At 54.5% G+C, this 17,733-nt stretch overlaps 1 protein-coding gene across 1 annotated transcript; it reads left to right on the top strand.

Annotated features, from left to right (window-relative positions):
• Nucleotides 1-1,769: 1,769 nt before the first annotated feature.
• Nucleotides 1,770-16,384, top strand: Osbpl7 (oxysterol binding protein like 7). Its single transcript, XM_076869694.2, has 23 exons — nt 1,770-1,915; nt 3,257-3,410; nt 3,510-3,635; nt 3,776-3,829; nt 5,043-5,156; nt 5,504-5,599; nt 5,711-5,828; nt 6,450-6,553; nt 6,792-6,884; nt 6,968-7,100; nt 7,178-7,272; nt 7,459-7,554; nt 8,261-8,398; nt 8,959-9,055; nt 9,946-10,193; nt 10,380-10,517; nt 13,162-13,225; nt 13,335-13,413; nt 14,239-14,383; nt 14,495-14,639; nt 14,726-14,852; nt 15,059-15,181; nt 15,335-16,384. Exons 2-23 carry the CDS (start codon nt 3,336-3,338, stop codon nt 15,441-15,443), a joined length of 2,517 nt encoding a protein of 838 aa, XP_076725809.1. The 5' UTR covers nt 1,770-1,915; nt 3,257-3,335; the 3' UTR covers nt 15,444-16,384.
• Nucleotides 16,385-17,733: the final 1,349 nt, after the last annotated feature.

Here is a 17,733-nt window from a genome sequence, read left to right as displayed (position 1 = left end):
TTACAGACTCTGTTTCGCTGTTTACAAGGTTATTTTCAGGGTCGTCTCTGACTCTCCTCACTTCCCTTCCTAGAAGATTTTTCCTCTTCCCTCACCATAAATGGCATCTCTTCCATGCTTGTCCTTTTTTTCTTTAAAATGTTTTTTTAGTTATAGATGGACACAATACCTTTATTTATTTTTATGTGGTGCTGAGGATTGAACCCAGTGCCTCACACGTGCAAAGCATGCACTCTACCACTGAGCTACAACCCCAGCCCCTCCATGCTTATCCTTTTGAAGGCAGCTGACAGCTGTGTCCAGTAGCAAACATTCTCAAGTGGTTCTGCACAAAAGGACTAGGGTAGCTGGGTTCTTTGTTGACCCAAGGGTTCTGGGGACTCTAGCAGGACTCCCCCAGTCTTGAGGAACCCAAAATTCCTAATAAAAAAGCTGAATTAGTGGCCTGTCATTGTCCTTATAGGAGCACATCCTGGGTGAACCCAAGGATGTATCGGGAGGGCGGCTCTTCGGCATTTCTTCCCAGACTGGAGCAATGCCACAATGTCCTTGGTCCTGGATAGGTATATCTGGCAGTGATAATCTGCAGCAGTGTTTCCATGGCCTGGGCCAGGACCAACCACTCACCGTGCCCAATTTTGTCCTGGTGCCCAGGGATGTCCAATTACTGTGAAGTGAATTAAAAGACCCCTGAGGCTCCTAGATGTGAGAGCTGGTCTGGCTAGTGCTGCCCAGGGCTGCTTAGTGGCTCTCCCAGCCTCCAGAACCCTGCCAGCTATTAACAACACTCCTTGTGATGGGGAGGCTAGAGTAGTGCTGAGATTATTTGTGGAGCTAGGACAGCAGGTATCTAAGAGATGCATGACTCTGAAGTGTGACCAAGCCCACAGGGGGACAAGGTGAGGTAGATAAGTAACCCACATGATTTCTGGGGCTGTAAAAGAACTTCACATTCTATCTTCACCTGCCTGAGTCGCCACCATTAAAAACCCACTTCTTTCCAAAAAGCTGCTTCATTGCACTTAAAGTTGTCAATCTGTCAATCCTTTTGAATGAATTTTAGATCTTTCTCAAGAGCCAATTTTTAATTAGATTTGAGCAATTGGACTTATTCCTCTAGCAGAAGGGTAGAGGTGCTCAGAAAGGCAGGTGAGGGTGTCTAAATTGCCTTCCCTTTTCAGTATCTGGTGGGTTATTGCCCCAGACCTGCTCTTGGCCCAGAGACACTGTGCTCTGGGGTTTTGTCTCACTTCAGGGGCACTTCTGAACCTTCTTGGAGAGACATGGTGGGGCTTTGCTCCCCGAGAGCAGCTTCAGTGTGGGGTCATGGACTGTCCTCTCTCTCCCTGACTGCGCTGCTGACTATGCTCCTGGCACTATCTATTGTGTCGGGGGCGGGAGGGGGGCATTTGTCCCTTCCCTGTCAACCTGATACCTTACCTAGCTCCAAATTTTGCAATCTATTTTCAGATGTAAAATGAGAGGCCAGGGTTAATAAGGAAATGGCCTTGGGCGCTCCCTTGGGTCAAGGCCACACTAGTCTGAACAAATCCTTTACCACTCTGGCTTGAGGCCAGCAGTTCCCCAGTCCTCTAATCTGTCTGGAACCGTGCCTAGTGGGGACTATGCCCCCATTCCCAAACCACATTGGTCCACTCAGTCCTGAGTCCTCCGGGGAGCAGGGGGGCAGAGCTGAGCGGCCGCCCGGAGCTTGGCGGGAGGAGGCGACAGGGGGGAGGGGAAGGTGGGGAGATCCGGCTAGAGGGGAGGCTCCGACGTCTCCTTCCTTCCTGGTTCCTGCAGCAGCTGCTGCCACTGCTCAGCTCTGTGAGGAGGGAGCCGGTGACTCGGAGACAGTGACTCAGAGGCAGAGCGGTGCGCGGGCCAAGGAGCACTGGCGTCCATGGACCCTGGGGTAAGGGGGCTGCGCGACACAAGCTGACACTCCCAAGGAGGGCTACCACCCACCTGGAGCTGGTGGGTCTGCTCCTCTGGATCCAGGGCTGGGAATGGAGGTGGCAAGGGGGTACCTGCCTGGCTCCCCTCGACCCCCTCCTTCCTAATGGTAGAGCCTCCCCCTCTGCGGGCAAGCTGTGAGGGGTCAGGATTCCAGAGGCCAGGACAAGGGCACAGAGATACCCAAACACTGGAAGAGTTTGGGAACTTTCAATGGCAGAATGCAGGAGTTTCCCTTCCGTTCAGCATCCTGCACCCTGGGCCCTTAGCGGCGATCTTCTGGCCACTCTTACCCTGCCACGTCCCTGTCCCCTCTGGGCCTCAGCTCCTCAGGTGCTTACTAGCTCCACAAGAAGGTCCGAGCTGCTTCCCCAGCCTTAGGACATCCTCGCCCCTTCAGTCCCCTCCCCCATACACACAGACACACACACACACACACACACATACTCACACAGCCTCATGCATTATTGATCTCCTGGAGGAGCCAGGATGACCAGGGCCCGTGCCAAGGGCGCCTGTGGGCACTGCTGCGGGACCTGGGCGGACCTTGGCATGTTCTTGGCCACCTCTTCTGCTGCCCACAGTGTCTCCATCAGCCCAGTGTCCTGCTCTCTCTGGGTGGGCGGTACTTCTCAGGAGCCATAGTAAGAGGATAGTGAAGCTTTGGAGGGGACTGAGGTGGGAATCCTACAGGCATGTTTTGTGGGAGGAGGCACAAGGGAAAATAGGGGCTATCTCAGGCCTCAGTTTCCCCAAGAAGAAAACAGGAGTCCAAGAACTTGCGGGTATGGAGACCAATCGGGGTTTGATGGGTGCTCTGCAGGGTGGTAGTGGCAAAGGAGTCTCCATACCATTGCGCTGGGGGTGGAGGGTTTCTAGAGAAAGAGACAGCTGGATTGAACTCTTGCCTGTCCAGTATCTGAGTCCCTCTGTCTCTTCTTAGAGCCTCTTCCTTCACTTCCCTGCTTTACCTCTGATTCCCATCCTGCAGGGAATCCTGCCAAGAAAGCACCTAGTGTTTCCAGGAGCCCCAGGATGTGTGCCCAAGCTGGGATTGGGCACACTTCTTATGGTTTTCTCCCAGCACCAACCTGTCTGCAGTGTGCTGGTTCACCTCTCTAAGCAGCAGCCATAACCAGAGGGTGTAGGCAGGGGACCCGCCCAGGGTGGCATAGGAACAGATGCAGGGTGTGGGGGAGAAGCATGGCAGGTGAGCCCTTATTCCCAGAGGGCACAGGAGGGATCAGAGGTGGGTAGGTGATAGCAAGGGCAGCACTAATGGGGTCTCTCTTGTTTCAAGGGCCCCCTCAGGTTCAGGTGACATCTTTCCCCTTTGACCTGCTCTACATCCTCAGCAGGGAGTGGCCTCTCCCTCCTCCATGGACTTCCAAGAGAGGGACACCCCCTCACTGGCCGAGAGCACTCAGTCCTCGAAGCCTAGCAGCACGCAGCAGGTCTGAGGGGCAGCAGCAATGGGTGGGCCTACCTTGGGCCCGAGGGGCAGAGGCAATGCAGTGAGCTCAGTAGCTCCCTCCCTCTGCCCTGGACTGCAGGCCTCTGAGCTGTGGGAGGTAGTGGAGGAGCCTCGGGGCAGGCTGGGAGCAGAAGGTGTCAAGCCTGAAAGGCAGGAAGGTCACCTGCTCAAGAAGAGAAAGTGGCCTCTGAAAGGCTGGCACAAGGTAGGCTGTGCAGGGCATGGGGAGGCTGCCTGGCTACGCAGGCTTTTGCACATGGAGGAGAAAAGCCTATGTGTGTTTGCTCTTCTCTGTTCTCTGTCCTCTGGGCCACGCGGTCTTACTTCTCCTGGGCGACTTCACAGAGGTATTTTGTGCTCGAGGATGGGATCCTCCACTATGCGACCACCCGGCAAGATGTGAGTCAGGGCCCTAGCTTGGGTTCTGGGAGGAATCTGCCCCAGGATGCCCTGAGCAGGCAGTGGGTATCTGGAATAACTCAGAGCAGGGTCCAAGTCCCAGGTACACCATTGGCTGAGTGAGCAGCCTCTGGCCAGTTACAATCAGCCCTCTGGATCCTTAGTTCCGCATTCTCTGATTCAACCAACTGCAGATCAAAATACATGTTCTTTTTTTTTTCTCTTTCCACATTTTTTTTATTGGTGTATGATATTAGTACATATTGATGGGGTTTGTAATTACATATTCATACATGCACGTGATATTACAATATAATTTGGCCAATATCACCCCCAGCACTTCCTCCCTCCCTTCCCACAAAATGTATGTATTTTAAAAATTATATCCATACTGAAAACGTACAGGTTTGTTTTCCTGTCACTACTACCTAAACACCAATACAACTATTTACACAGCATTGACTCTGTATTAATTATTATCGATAATCTGAAAATGATTTAAAGTGCATGGGAGCAGGGCTGGTGTGTAGCTCAGTAGGAGAGCACTTGCCCAGCTCCATCCCCAGCACCACACACACACACACACACACACACACACACACACAAATAATAAAGCCCACAGGAGAATGTGCATAGGTTACATGCAAATACTAGGCCATTTTATATAAGGAGCTTGAGCATCCACAGATTTTTATATCATGGGGGTTCTAGAACCATTCTCTCAAAGATACCTTAGGGACAACTGTACTTCTCTGAGCCTCAGCCTCCTCCTCACTAAGATGGGGAGCATGCTCGCCTCCAGGTAGAGCTGCCCTCATGGTAAGGGCATAGTGCACATGAGACCTCTGCATGAGGCCTTGGTAAAAACTACCCAAGAAATGAGAGCGTTCCCCCTTCACCTTTCTCATACTGGCAACAAGGAACTGAAGGCTGCACTCCCAGGTTCTCTGTGGGGAGGGGTCCACCTTCCTCCAGACAGATTCCCAGGGTGAGAATATTTGTCCTTGCTCTGTGGCTTCCTAACTCAGAGTGAGGCTGGACATACTGGAGGGTTCTGTACATAGAACATGATTGGCAAGCCCCTCTGATAGTATGCCCTGGACCTGGGGGTGAATTACTGCCTGACCCTTGAGCCTAGAGTGGTATTAGGGAGATGGTGGCTTTGTGGCCCAGAGACACTAAAACCAGTCCTCTCACCAACCTTCTACTCGAGATCACCAAGGGGAAGCTCCATGGCTCCATTGATGTCCGGCTATCAGTCATGTCCATCAACAAAAAGGCCCAGCGCATTGACCTTGACACTGAGGACAACATCTACCATCTCAAGGTAACATCCTGGGAACCAGGGAATATTATGGCCTTCTGCCTAGCAGAGGTGCTGGGCACGAAGGCATAGGGGCTGAGAGTCTGTGGAGCTCAAGGTCTTTTCCTGATTTTGACAAGAAGAAAGTTGCCTTTGTATCAAACAGCAGACCACCCCTATTGGTTGTTATGTGAACAGGTCCGGGGCTAAGAGCTCAGACAGGGGACTGTGCTTCACCTGCTTGCAAGGGGGCTTTGCACTAATGGGGCACTATAGGGACAGACTCTATTTGCCTATGACCAGAGTCCTTATAGCTCCTGGCAAATTGCCCTCCCTTCAAATATACTCTCCCTTCTCCATCATGTCTGCAGATCAAATCCCAGGACTTGTTCCAAAGCTGGGTGGCCCAGCTGCGTGCCCACCGCCAGGCCCAGCGCCTGGACTTGCCCAGCACCACTCATCGGAAGGTATGATGGGCCGCAGAGTGGATGTGACGATTCAGGGATGGTGGCTCCGGGGAACTGTGAGACCCACAAAGGTGGGCACCATCCTTCCTGACCCTTGGTTCACCCCCACAGGCTCCTGGCACCCAGCTTCTGACAGCAGGTAGCACTTCAGCTCTACCTGGAGTTGGACCTCGGGAGAAGGTGTCTTCCTGGCTGAGGGATAGTGACGGGCTAGACCGCTGCTCTCATGGTGAGGGATCCCTCTCAAATGCTTCTGTGGGTGTGACCCATGCTTTTGGGTCTAGGTGGTATCAGAAGGAGGGGAAAATGGTATCTCCATCCCTGCCCCAGGGAGCCCCAGTCTGATGGGGGAGATGGCCTCTGCCTCCAAGGTGGTCGAGTCTCCTGGAACCTACTTGGAAGAGCCCCAATCTTACAAAGAATGGCGGGGCTTGTGTCCTAGGCCCAGAGACAGACATGGATTCATGACCAGGACTCCTGACAAGGAGGACAGTGAACACCCGTGCAGGGAAGAATCCTGAGCTGTAGTGCCAGGGCAGGGATGTCCTCCAGAATTGGATTCCCGCGGTAGGGAGGTATGGTGTTGGCCTGGAGAGGGAAGTGTGCACCGAGTGAGGAAAGTGGTAAGGCATAGGGCCTATGTGTGGCTAGAGGAGCTGAGGGGTTGTCTGCAGACAGGGTAAAAACTAGGGAGGCCACACCATGGAGCTTTGGGATCTTGAGCAGGGGAGAGGAGCGGTGTCAGGGTCTCCGTGGTGGCTAGTGACATTTTTGGAGGAGAAAGGAAGCTGAGGGACAGATGGGGGGTCTGGCTGGCATTGGAGCAATGTCCTCCTTTATTCTCCATCAGCACTCTCTGAGTGTCAGGGGAAGCTCCAGGAGTTACACAGACTCCTCCAGAGCCTGGAGTCCCTGCACCGGATCCCCTCTGCCCCTGTGATTCCCACGCACCAGGTAAGGATCGGGGAGGAGACAGGGCTTCACCCCCATCACCTCCCTGGGGCGGGGCTCTCTTCCTCTACATTGCTGGAGTTTCCCCGGCCCTCGCTTCTTCCTCTGAGATGTCACTTCCCTGGGGATGGTACCTGGGTGCCTAGCATGATCTGTGCCCTCTTTTGTGGTATCTGCCTCTCCCCGGGCTGCCCCCCTTCCCCACCCTGTGAGTGAAACTTCTCCCTCCTCAACTTGCTAGGCCTCAGTGACAACTGAGAGACCCAAGAAAGGAAAACGGACCAGCCGCATGTGGTGCACACAAAGCTTTGCCAAGGATGACACTATTGGACGGGTGAGGTGGCGTGAGGGCCCCAATTGCTGGGGCGGGATCCCTGGGAGGAAGCTGTCCATCTACTCCCTCTCTTTCACCTGCAGGTTGGTCGTCTCCATGGCTCTGTTCCCAACCTGTCTCGCTACCTGGAGTCTCGGGACTCCTCTGGCTCCCGTGGGCTGCCACCCCAAGACTATGCCCACCTGCAGCGCAGTTTCTGGGCCCTGGCCCAGAAGGGTGAGTGCAATCTAGGGGGTGGTGAGGAGCAGGAGGTAGAGGGCGAGGAGTCTGATGGCCTGCCCTGCCCCCGACAGTGCACACTTCCCTCAGCAGTGTTCTGGCTGCCCTCACCACTGAACGGGACCGATTGAGGGACCTGCACCAGGGTTCAGAGCTGTCAAGGATGGGGGTGAGCCTTGGGGACAGGGAGCTGGTCAGGGACAGGGCTTGAGGCTGAGGACTTCAGGCTTCCAGTCCAACAGCAGGTCTGCGCTGGGTCTGGGGGTTTGGCAGAGGCCATCTCTGCAGAGAGGAGGGTGGCAGGGCTGGGAAGACTTTCTCCTCCCTCACCCTGTCCCCTCACCCTCCTCCTCAGGTCTCTGAGGCCCCAGCTGGGCAGAGGCGCCTCCACTCACTGTCCATCTCCTCAGACACCACTGCGGATTCCTTCAGTTCCCTCAACCCCGAGGAGGTGAGGAGCCAGAGCAGGCTTCAGGCCATCTCCCCTGCACCTTCTTCACTATAGGAGCGAAGGCCAGGGTGTTGGGCAAGGTTGAGTTTTAGCCTGAAAACAAAGTCCAGAAGTCCTGGCTCCAATGTTTTTCACGCAATATGGACACGGCCACCCTTGACCCATCCTTACAGATGTAGTATCCTTTGCTTTGAATTCAGAGTTCATAAGGTGGTGGCTCTCACCTACCATATGACAAAACTGAGACCCAAACAATCAAATTGGTGGGCCCAGGCTCCCACAGTTATGGCCAGGCTGAATAGACTCTGGGACTGGACTCTGTGGGTCTGAATTCGGCTCCGCTGCGTGCCAGCTTTGTGGCCTGAGCCTCACTATCCTAATCTACAAAGTAGAGGTGAAAAATGCACCTTTGCACAGGATGGGTGTCAGTATTGAATGGGTTGATTCAAGAAAACGATTTGCAGCAGAGCTCAGAGTTGGTGGCCAGGAAGTGCATGCAGTTACCATGGAACCGGATCACCTCCCCCAAGATTGGGGTCGGTCCTCTACACCCTCGCATCCTGCACATTTCCCCCTGCCTCTCCTGCTCTGCAGATGACAGAATCAGTGGATGTCCCCATAGTGCTTCCCTCTCAAGGGAGTGTTGAGCAAAAGTGAGTCTTGCCTGGCTTTCCACCATGACCTGACCCTCCCTTGGCTCCCACAGCAAGAAGCTCTGTACATGAAGGGGCGAGAGCTGACCCCCCAACTGTCCCAGAGTAGCATCCTGTCCCTTGCTGATTCCCACACGGAGTTCTTCGATGCCTGTGAAGTTCTCCTTTCCGCCAGTTCTTCAGAGAACGAGGTGAGGGAGGAGGAAGGCCAGCAGTGAGGAGGAAGGGAAATTGGGAAGGTACAGGTGAGTCCAGAGGGACTAGGATCTAGATTCCTGAATCCTTTCTCACCACCTTGGCTGCTATCTCTGGGAACACATCCACATCTATTGGGACTTTGTATGGTTTTGCTCAGAAATCTCTGCTGGAGACCCAGTTTGGCATGTTTTATCCCCTTGGGTCCTCTGACATTCCCACCCTAGTCATCTCCCTGTGACCTCATTTCAGCTTCAGCACCCCCTTGACTCCATCTCCTTATAGTCCAGATTTCCTTCTCTTCTGCCAGGTTCCTTAGTTCTCCTACCCTCACCAGTGGTAGGGCTAGGCACTGTCCCTCCAAGGCAGCTGGGCACACTCCACAATGCCAGTCCTCCTGGGGCAATGTCTTAGGGTTCAGAGCTCTCATCCCCCAATACCTTCTCTTCCTCTTCCCATCAGAGTGCTAGCTGGGCAGATTCTTGCCAGGCCCTGGGCACTGCCCAGCTGCCCGGAGAGACACAGTCTGCCCAGCCTGTCATCTCTTCTGGCCCAGGGCTCTGAGGAAGAGGAAGAATCATGCACTAGCGAGATTACCACCAGCCTGTCCGAAGAGGTGCTGGACCTCAGGGGAGCTGAGCGCTATCAGAGAGGTGCCAGGCGGGCATGTGGATGTGGGGTATGGTGGGTAGAGGAATTGCATTTGCTGTGGCTCTAGGACTCATGGAGAGTCCCTTGTGGTGATGGGTGGGCTAATGGCTTTGGGTGCTGACCCCAGCATGACCCCTGAGCTGAGAAAGTCTAAGCCACAAGCTGGAAAATATTCCAGAAGCAGCTCAGGGTGGAGAGCCAGGCTCAGACTTGGTGCTGGCCTCTGTTCCTATGGGCTGGGAAGGCCTACAAACAGGCCTGGCAGAGAGCAGAAGGTCCCACTTTGCCACTTTTTTTTTTTTTTTGGCACCAGGGATTGAACTCAGGGACACTTAACCACTGAGCCACATCCCTGTATTTTAAGGACAGGGTCTCGCTAGTTGCTTAGTGTCTGAACTTGCAGTCGTCCTGCTTCAGTCTCCCAAGTCACTGGGATTACAGTTGTGTGCCACCCTGCCTGGCCCACTTTGCCACTTTTTATTAGAGTACTTTTGGACCTGTTATTTTGCTTCTTGGAGTCTATTTCGTCTCCTATAAAAGGGACAGAATAGTCTGTGTCTGGGCATTTGCTTCTGTGTTTATAAAAGGGTGTGTGTGTATGTGTGTGAGTATAACTTGGCCATGGTTTCTGGGGCACAGTGTCTGGCAGTGGAATTGTCCCCCTGGGTGGTTTGAAGCCCTGCTCCCTGCTTGAACCCCTGGAAGCTTGTCACCAGTCACCCAGCCCACAGTGGGTGGAGACCCGGGCCTGGGAACTGAGCAGATCTACAACCCAGGAACTCCCCCCAGGGTTGGGAGGCATCCTGTGTGGACTGGTGGACTGGCCTGTGGGCCTGTGCGTCTGGGATGCCAGTATCTAGAGGGAGAGTGACTTGGCTGGGATGGGCCCCAGGAGGGTGTGTTCCAGCGAGAGCTGCAGGGCCCCCTCGCCGCCGCTGCCTGCCAGCCGCCAGCGGGCCGGGGGCTGACGTGAGCCTGTGGAACATCCTGCGCAACAACATCGGCAAAGACCTGTCCAAGGTGTCGATGCCCGTGCAGCTAAATGAGCCGCTCAACACGCTGCAGCGGCTCTGCGAGGAGCTGGAGTACAGCAGCCTCCTGGATCAGGCCAGCCACATGGCTGACCCCTGCGAGCGCATGGTACCTGCCCCAGGGCCACCTCTTCCTCCCTGGAGACCATGTCCCCCAGAAATCCCAGATGGGCTCATCCTTGCTGCTGAAGTTCCATCTCAAGACCCCAGACTTTGCTTGCAGAGAGGGGTGTCCCTTCCCTGGGCCCTCCTCTAAGTCACCAACCATGGTGACACTGCCTCTGCTTTCCTGCAGGTATACATTGCGGCCTTCGCCGTCTCTGCCTACTCTTCCACGTACCACCGAGCAGGCTGCAAGCCCTTCAACCCTGTACTGGGCGAGACCTACGAATGTGAACGGCCTGACCGGGGCTTCCGCTTCATCAGCGAGCAGGTGAGGGCCCAGAGTGAGGGGGCCAGCCTCCAGGACCTGGGCAGGGGAGGACCGTACTTCAGGGTCCAGAAGCTGGGGCCAGTGGGGCCAGGACATGGAGAGGAGCATGGGGCAGGGTCCCTGTGCCGGGCAGGTGGAGGATTCTGTGCTAGGGAGCTGTCAACTCCAAGTGGGAAGTGGACCTGAAACAGGTGTAGAGGGGCATCCTGCAGACTTGGGAAGGCACACCTCAGGGGTGATCTTGAACTTGATCTTGAAGGATGGGTACCTGTGGGGTATGGGTGGGGGTTGTGGGAGACTGGACGTTCCAGTCAGTGTGAAGGAATAGGTGGCACCCCTCAGGAAGGTTAGAGATAGGGCTGGAAGGTTAGAGACAGGCCAGATCCTGTTGAGCCCTGTTGGTGAAGGTAAGGAGAGGTTTGGCTTTTCATTTGTTTCTAAATCCTGAAGACAGTGGGAGTCGTGGAGGATATAAACAGTAAAGTGACTTCTCAGAGCTGCTTGGTGTAAAAAACACTCGGTGATCTACGCTGGTTGGTGGAGGCCATTAGGAGGCCATTAAAGTCATCTTCATAAGAGCTGATGACAGCCTGCACTTGGGCTATGGCATATTAAATTCAAAAACTATTTATGTGCTGCTCTTGACAGGACTCAGTGGTCAGCAAGATATTCTTATGTGTAGGGGATTAGGATGTGGCCAATGAGGGAGAGGGCTGAGGTAGTCTCATCATCGTCATTCAGTGGACTTCCATAGAGAGATGTCCAATAGAACTGGTCAGTGGGCCTGAAGCTCTTCAGAGAGTGCTGAGCAGAGCTAGCAGACTGGGGAGTCACCAGCTTAGAGGGTGGGAGAAGACCCAGGCTCTCCATGGTGTGTTTGGGCAGGAGGGTGGGTGGTCCATGGGACCTGGGGGAAATCAGTAGCTTTCTGAATAAAGGAGGTTTTAGAGAAAGGATGGGGCAGTGAATGGATTACAGAGGCTGTAAAGTGAAGGTTTGAAAAAAAGTAGAGAGGGGCTGGAGTTGTGGCTCAGTGGTAGAGCGCTCACCTAGCACCTGCAAGGCCCTGGGTTCGATCCTCAGCACCACACAAAATAAATAAATAAAGTAAAGACACTGTGTCCAACTACAACTAAAAACAAATAAATATTTTTTTTAAAAAGTCGAGAAAAATATGGGCTATTTCCAAAAAATGCCACCATGAGGGAAAGAGGAGAGAAAGCAAGACCACTAGAGGGAAGATGAAGGGTTGAGGCAATTTGCTTGTTTGTTTAGATCTTAAGGGTTTTTAAAAAGACAGTATCAGGCACCATGGTGCATGCCTATAATCCCAGTGGCTTGGGAGGCTGAGGCAGGAGAATCACAAGTTCAAAGCCAGCCTCAAGCAACTTAGCGAGGCCCTAAGCAACTTGGTGAGACTCTGTCTCAAAATAAAAAGGGGTGGAGATATAGCTCAGTGGTTCAATCCCTGTACTGAAAAAAAAAAAAAAAAAAAAGAAGAAGAAGAAGGTGGTGAACATTTTACACAATACAATAGGAAACAAGTGTTCCTAACCCACGAAGGGGACATCTGCCACTTACATCTTCCCAGAAATGTTTTATACAGGTAGGAGCAGAAATGTGCCGGTCTAGGAAGAGAAGGCTTACTATTTTTTAAGATAGAAGAAACAGTAGATTCTTTCTATTCAGAGAGAAGAAGAAAAATAGAGGGAAAGACAGAAGGTGTGGAAGAGGGAGCGGGAGGGGTGTGGGGCAGGTCCCAGGGAGAAGGGCCTGGGAGGGGCTGGCGGGCAGCCCTGGGCTTGAGGAGTTGTCTTCTTCAGCTCTGTTCTTCCTGGCTGTGGGGGTGTAAGTGTCCAAAGGGGCTGACTTGAGCCTGGGCCCTTGTGGGATTGCTGGGGGATGCGGGGCCAGAGGTAGAACCGCGTCGATTCTCAGCTTCCCACTGAGGGTTGTGTTGGGGGTGAGGTCAGAGGACACTGTGCTGCTGGCATTTCTGGTGAGTGCTGGAAGCAGGCCGTTGAGGGCAGTAGGTGAGAAGATGCAGGGATGGGTGGGAGGAAGGGAAGCAGTATAGGGTTGACAGAGCAGAGCCCTTGGGGACAGGAAAGTCTTGGCCGGAGCCATGGGTGACAGGACTGGGTAGAGAGATGAGGAGGGTGGCTGTGGGATGTTAGAGCTTAAGGTCCCAGATGTGGAGCTATCCCAAGTGAGGACAAGGCCAGGTGTGTCCAAAGGAGTGGGGTGGAAGGGCAGGGTCTGATTAGCGTCCATGGGAGGGGAAGATGAGGGCAGAGGGTCCTCCGGGGGGCTGTTTCCGATAGGGGTGGAGGTTCCGCTGGGCATGGTTGGGGGAATGTTTCCGCCTGAGCCGGGTTTCTCCAGGGCACCATAGAGAGGGTGCCAGGAGAGCTCCCAAGGGGAGTGAGTGGGTGAGGAGGGAAAGCAGACAGGTTCCGTGGGGAGAAAAAGATGTGGATTTGGTGATAGCAAGGATGACGGGAATGAAGAGACCTGGAACTAACTGATCTTCTAGTTCACAGGGAAGTGGGGTGGGGGTAAGGGACATTGAGGGACCCTGATGTCAGGAGCAGACCCCAACCTCCTCAGGGACAGCCTCAAGGGAACTTATTTGCTCTCCCAGGTCTCCCACCACCCCCCAATCTCGGCATGCCACGCAGAGTCAGAGAACTTCGTCTTCTGGCAAGGTGAGGGGGCAGTGCAGGTGAACCTGGGGAAAGGGCAGCCAGGGAGGGTCTGGGACACTCTCTGGCCTTATTTCTGCTGTCCCTTCTCCTTCCCCCAATCCAACTGTAGACATGAAGTGGAAGAACAAGTTCTGGGGCAAATCCCTGGAGATTGTGCCTGTGGGGACAGTCAATGTCAGCCTGCCCAGGTGAGTACTGTGACTCTCAGCAGCTGGTATCCTCTGGGCTGGAGATGGGAATGGGACGGGCATTCAGGACAGGAAGGACGGTCTGTCTTGAAGCTGCTGCTGCTGCAGGTGGCAGTGTGTGCAGGTTTGACCCTTCTATGTGCAGCAGCTGCCATAAAGGAAGGAAGGGGAGGGAGAAGCCTTAGGACAGTAAGGCTGGGAGGGCCCATGGAGTCCTCTGACTCAGTATCTTTCACAATTTTTGACCTTGATATAGTGAGAAATGCATTGAGACTTCAAGCCAGTAAGTGCATGCACACACACAGAGGAACCTAAAGGGATGTCCAGATCGATGGGTCACAAAGCACATTTGGAGCTGTGGCACATGCCTGTGATCCCAGTGGCTCAGGAGGCTGAGGCAGGAGGATCGCGAGTTCAAAGCCAGCCTCAGCAACTTAGCAAGGCCCTAAGCAACTTAGTGACACCCTGTCTCTAAATAAGAAACAAAGGGAGGGGGATGTGGCATCATCTAGCTCAATTTATAGGTGGGGTACTGAAGTCAGAAAGAAGGGGGCTTATTCAGAGTGATAGGGAGCCTGTCTGTATTTTTATATGCATTACTAGGCACTGAGGAGCTTCGTAAAGGAGTCAAGTTCACTGAAAGCATTCTGTGAAGGTGACTTTGCTTTTTAGATAAGTCATCTCTCACTGCAGAGCTGGCACTAGGATCCTGGAGGTTCCTTCCACAGACTCAGGTGACCTACTCCAGAGAGACAGGTGACCTCCTGCCTCTGGCCACTTGTTCCCCAGGGCCACCACTCCCCTCCCATGCCCTGTCTCTCTCAGGTTTGGAGACCACTTTGAATGGAACAAGGTGACATCCTGCATTCACAACATCCTGAGTGGCCAGCGCTGGATTGAGCACTATGGGGAGGTGCTCATCCGAAACACACAGGACAGCTCCTGCCACTGCAAGATCACTTTCTGCAAGGTAGACATGTCACCTTGACCGTTCCTGTTCACCCCCAGCAGCTTCTTCTTTTGTGGTTACCCTGGGTAAGGTAAGAGACACCCCCTTAGGACCCCATCTTCTCCACCCCAGGCCAAGTACTGGAGTTCCAACGTCCACGAGGTGCAGGGTGCTGTGCTCAGCAGGAGTGGCCGTGTCCTCCACCGACTATTTGGAAAGTGGCACGAGGGGCTGTACCGGGGTCCTCCCCCAGGTGGTCAGTGCATCTGGAAACCCAGTAAGTGAGATGGTCAGGGAAGGCTGGGCAGGGGTGGGGACACCTGTGGCACAGTCCACTTGCCCAGCCCCTTGCCTCCCCTCCAGACTCAATGCCCCCAGACCATGAGCGAAACTTCGGCTTCACTCAGTTTGCCCTGGAGCTGAACGAACTGACGGCCGAACTGAAACGGACACTGCCGTCCACGGACACGCGGCTCCGGCCTGACCAGAGGTCAGTGTCAGTCAGGGTGTCCCTGGAGCCCCGGGCCCACTCCCCGCTGTTAGGGCCTTGGCAAGTTCAGAGCTGGTGCTTCAGAGTTGCCTCAGGGAAATGGGGTCTGTTTGGGGGACAGAGCTCAGAGCTGGGAAGGAGACAGAGGCCTAGGCTTTGGGAGTCCCTGGGCTGGCAGCTCCACTTATGGCCATCTGGGTCATCAGGTACCTGGAGGAGGGGAACATCCAGGCCGCAGAGGCGCAGAAGAGAAGGATCGAGCAGCTCCAGCGAGACAGGCGAAGAGTGATGGAGGAGAACAACATTGTCCACCAGGCCCGCTTCTTCAGGTGCCGTGCTGACCTCTGCCCCTCTCTATAGCCCCTTCCCACTCAGGGTGGGGTAGGGCAACCTTGGGATGCAGTGCCTCAGGGCCCTGCCTTTGTTCTGCTGGTCCCCCCCCCCCGCCCCCGCTCACACCCATGGCCCTCTCCCCCCGGCAGGCGGCAGACGGACAGCAGTGGCAAGGAGTGGTGGGTGACCAACAACACGTACTGGAGGCTGCGCGCCGAGCCGGGCTATGGGAACCTGGATGGGGCTGTGCTATGGTAGCCCTGGCTCTGGGGGCAGGAGGCCCTGGTCCTCACTTCTCCTGCCCCCACTCTCTGCCACGGACACATGGGTGAGGCCGGGCTCCCCCTCACTGCCCTTGAGACCAAAGGGGACGCCCTGGCTCTGGCCCTCTCCCTCTGCTGGCCAGAGGGCTGCAACTCAGCACACGCCCGGCCCCACTGTTGGGGTAAGAAGCAGAATCCATGCTTCCCCAGTCTTGTTGCCTCAACAACTGGCATGTGCGACCCTTCTCGCTCTGTCACCCCCTTCCTTGTCCCCCTTGGAGTGCTTGGAGGAGACTCTAGGCTCCCAGGATCTGCTCCCCATTTCAGTGCCTTCCTAGGACACAGGGGACCCCTTGATGCCCCCCAGGCTTCCTGCGCCCAGGGCGCTGGCCCCAGCTGCAAGGTTCAAGTGAAGGAGAGGAGACAGCTTTTCCTTCCACCTGCCCTGTCTCCAGCATCTTCTCCCCTTGCCCTGGAGAAAGTCCAGCAGGGTCTCCTCCAGTTTCCTGTGGCTGGTCCCTGGCCATCCCTACCCTCCTGCATCCTCTCCTCCCAAACTGCAAAACGCCTGCAGCTTCCAGCTCTTTGGTCCCTGATCCTCAAGTGGTTCCCCTCAGTCTCAGCTCCGGCTCCACAGATGCCCCAAAGTGAATGAGTCCTCTCCAGAGGTGGGTGGGCTGGGGGAGGTGGGTAGTCTGAGGTGCCTGGCCTCAGGCCCACGAGGAGGGAGTGAGCAGGTGTGAGTGTAAAGTTGTGTAGGAGTGTGTGTGTGTGTGTGTGTATATGTGCCCGTGCGTACTATGTCCTGCTTGCAGGCAAGCAGGGGTCCTTAATGTAGTCTGGATGTCCCCCCTGCTGGGTGTCCACCACTGTTACTGCTCATTTTCTTGCCTCTGAGTCAGGTGAATTGCTATGACATTCCAAGCTCCAATAAAGACTGTCCCAGATGTTGGCCTGTGATCTTTCATTGAAAAACATGTGTCCAAGCACCAGAGAAGGCCACTGCAGGTGGTTGAATTGTGTCCCCTCAAAAAAGATATGTTCCTGGTCCCTAGTTCCTGGGAATGTGACACATTTGGAAACTAGGTCTTTGCAGATATAAAGTTACAATGAGGTCATTTGGGATCAGGGTGGGCTGTCATGCAATGACTGGTGTCCTTTTAAAAAGAGAGGAAGTTGGGAACACAGACACACACAGAGGGAAGAGGACCATGGAAACTCAGGTCATGTGGCATGGGCCGTGTGGGCAGGTGGGCACAGGCTGGAGTGAGGCATCTGCAAACCAGGGAACATCAAGGACACCGCAGCCAGCAGAACTCAGGCGGCAGCGTGGACAGGCGCTGGGAGAGAGCCCTGCTCTGAGCCTTCTCGAGAAGGAACCAAGGCTAACACCTGCCTTTGGACCTCTGGCTCAGCTGTGACAGAACAGATGTCTGCTGTTTTACGCCACCCACCGGGTGGAACTCTGTTATGGCAGCTCTCACTGTCTCTTCTACCTCCGGTGTCTCTCTTTGTGCACCTGGCTCAGACAGGGTCCTTTCGGACACTTGTCTGGACTATTACAGTCACTTCCATCCTAATGCTGGCTCTCATGGGGATTTCAAAAGAGAAAATGTGGCTCTTCCTTGCTGCTTTAAATACCTCCGTTGCTGCCCAGGTCCTGGTGGAAAAAATCCAAATCTTCAAGCAGGTAGAAAACTGTATGGTCCTTGTTCCCCTGGTGTGGGCATTTGTTGTAGGGTCTGTGTCCCCCCAACCCCAAGATCGATGAGAGTTCAGGAAGGGAGGGGAGGGTGAGCAGCAGGCTGAAGGTCCACCATCGAGGTCGGCTCAGGCATTATTCCACAGCCGAGTGATCTGGGTCCATAGCCCTTGCCTTTCTGTTCAGATGCTTCCATCTATCATTGGGCTTCTTTGGGGTCTTAAAGGAAAACGTCTGTGAACAACCTGGTCCCCACACTTCATTACTTCTCTCTCAGCCCCTCAGCCTGCCTCACCCCTGCCCCACCCCACCGCAGCCACATCCCCCTGTCCCTGCTCTGGTTTGGTGGGTCTCCCCACCCAAAGTCATGCTTTCTCTGGGAGTGAAAAGAACTGTCATTTTCTTCTCCCTCTCCCCCAGCCAGAGAGAGCCCCCACTCCACATTTCCAGATTAGTTATTAAAGGTATGAAAGTTATGATGAAGCCAGGTGCAATCCCAACGACTCAGGAGGCTGAGACAGGAGGATCTCAAGCTTGAGGACAAACTCAGCAATTTAACAAGACGGTGTCTCAAAATGAAAAA

The sequence above is a fragment of the Callospermophilus lateralis genome, chromosome 11 (assembly GCF_048772815.1).
Source record: "Callospermophilus lateralis isolate mCalLat2 chromosome 11, mCalLat2.hap1, whole genome shotgun sequence".
Taxonomy (NCBI): Eukaryota; Metazoa; Chordata; class Mammalia; order Rodentia; family Sciuridae; genus Callospermophilus; species Callospermophilus lateralis.
This window is presented reverse-complemented; position numbering and strand designations above follow the sequence as displayed.

Coding starts and splice junctions, on each gene's coding strand:
- Osbpl7 (XM_076869694.2), top strand. CDS start 3,336: ATGGACTTCCAAGAGAGGGACACCCCCTCACTGGCCGAGAGCACTCAG. Junction 13,226..13,334: donor GAACTTCGTCTTCTGGCAAG/GTGAGGGGGCAG, acceptor ATCCAACTGTAG/ACATGAAGTGGAAGAACAAG. Junction 15,182..15,334: donor CACCAGGCCCGCTTCTTCAG/GTGCCGTGCTGA, acceptor TCCCCCCGGCAG/GCGGCAGACGGACAGCAGTG.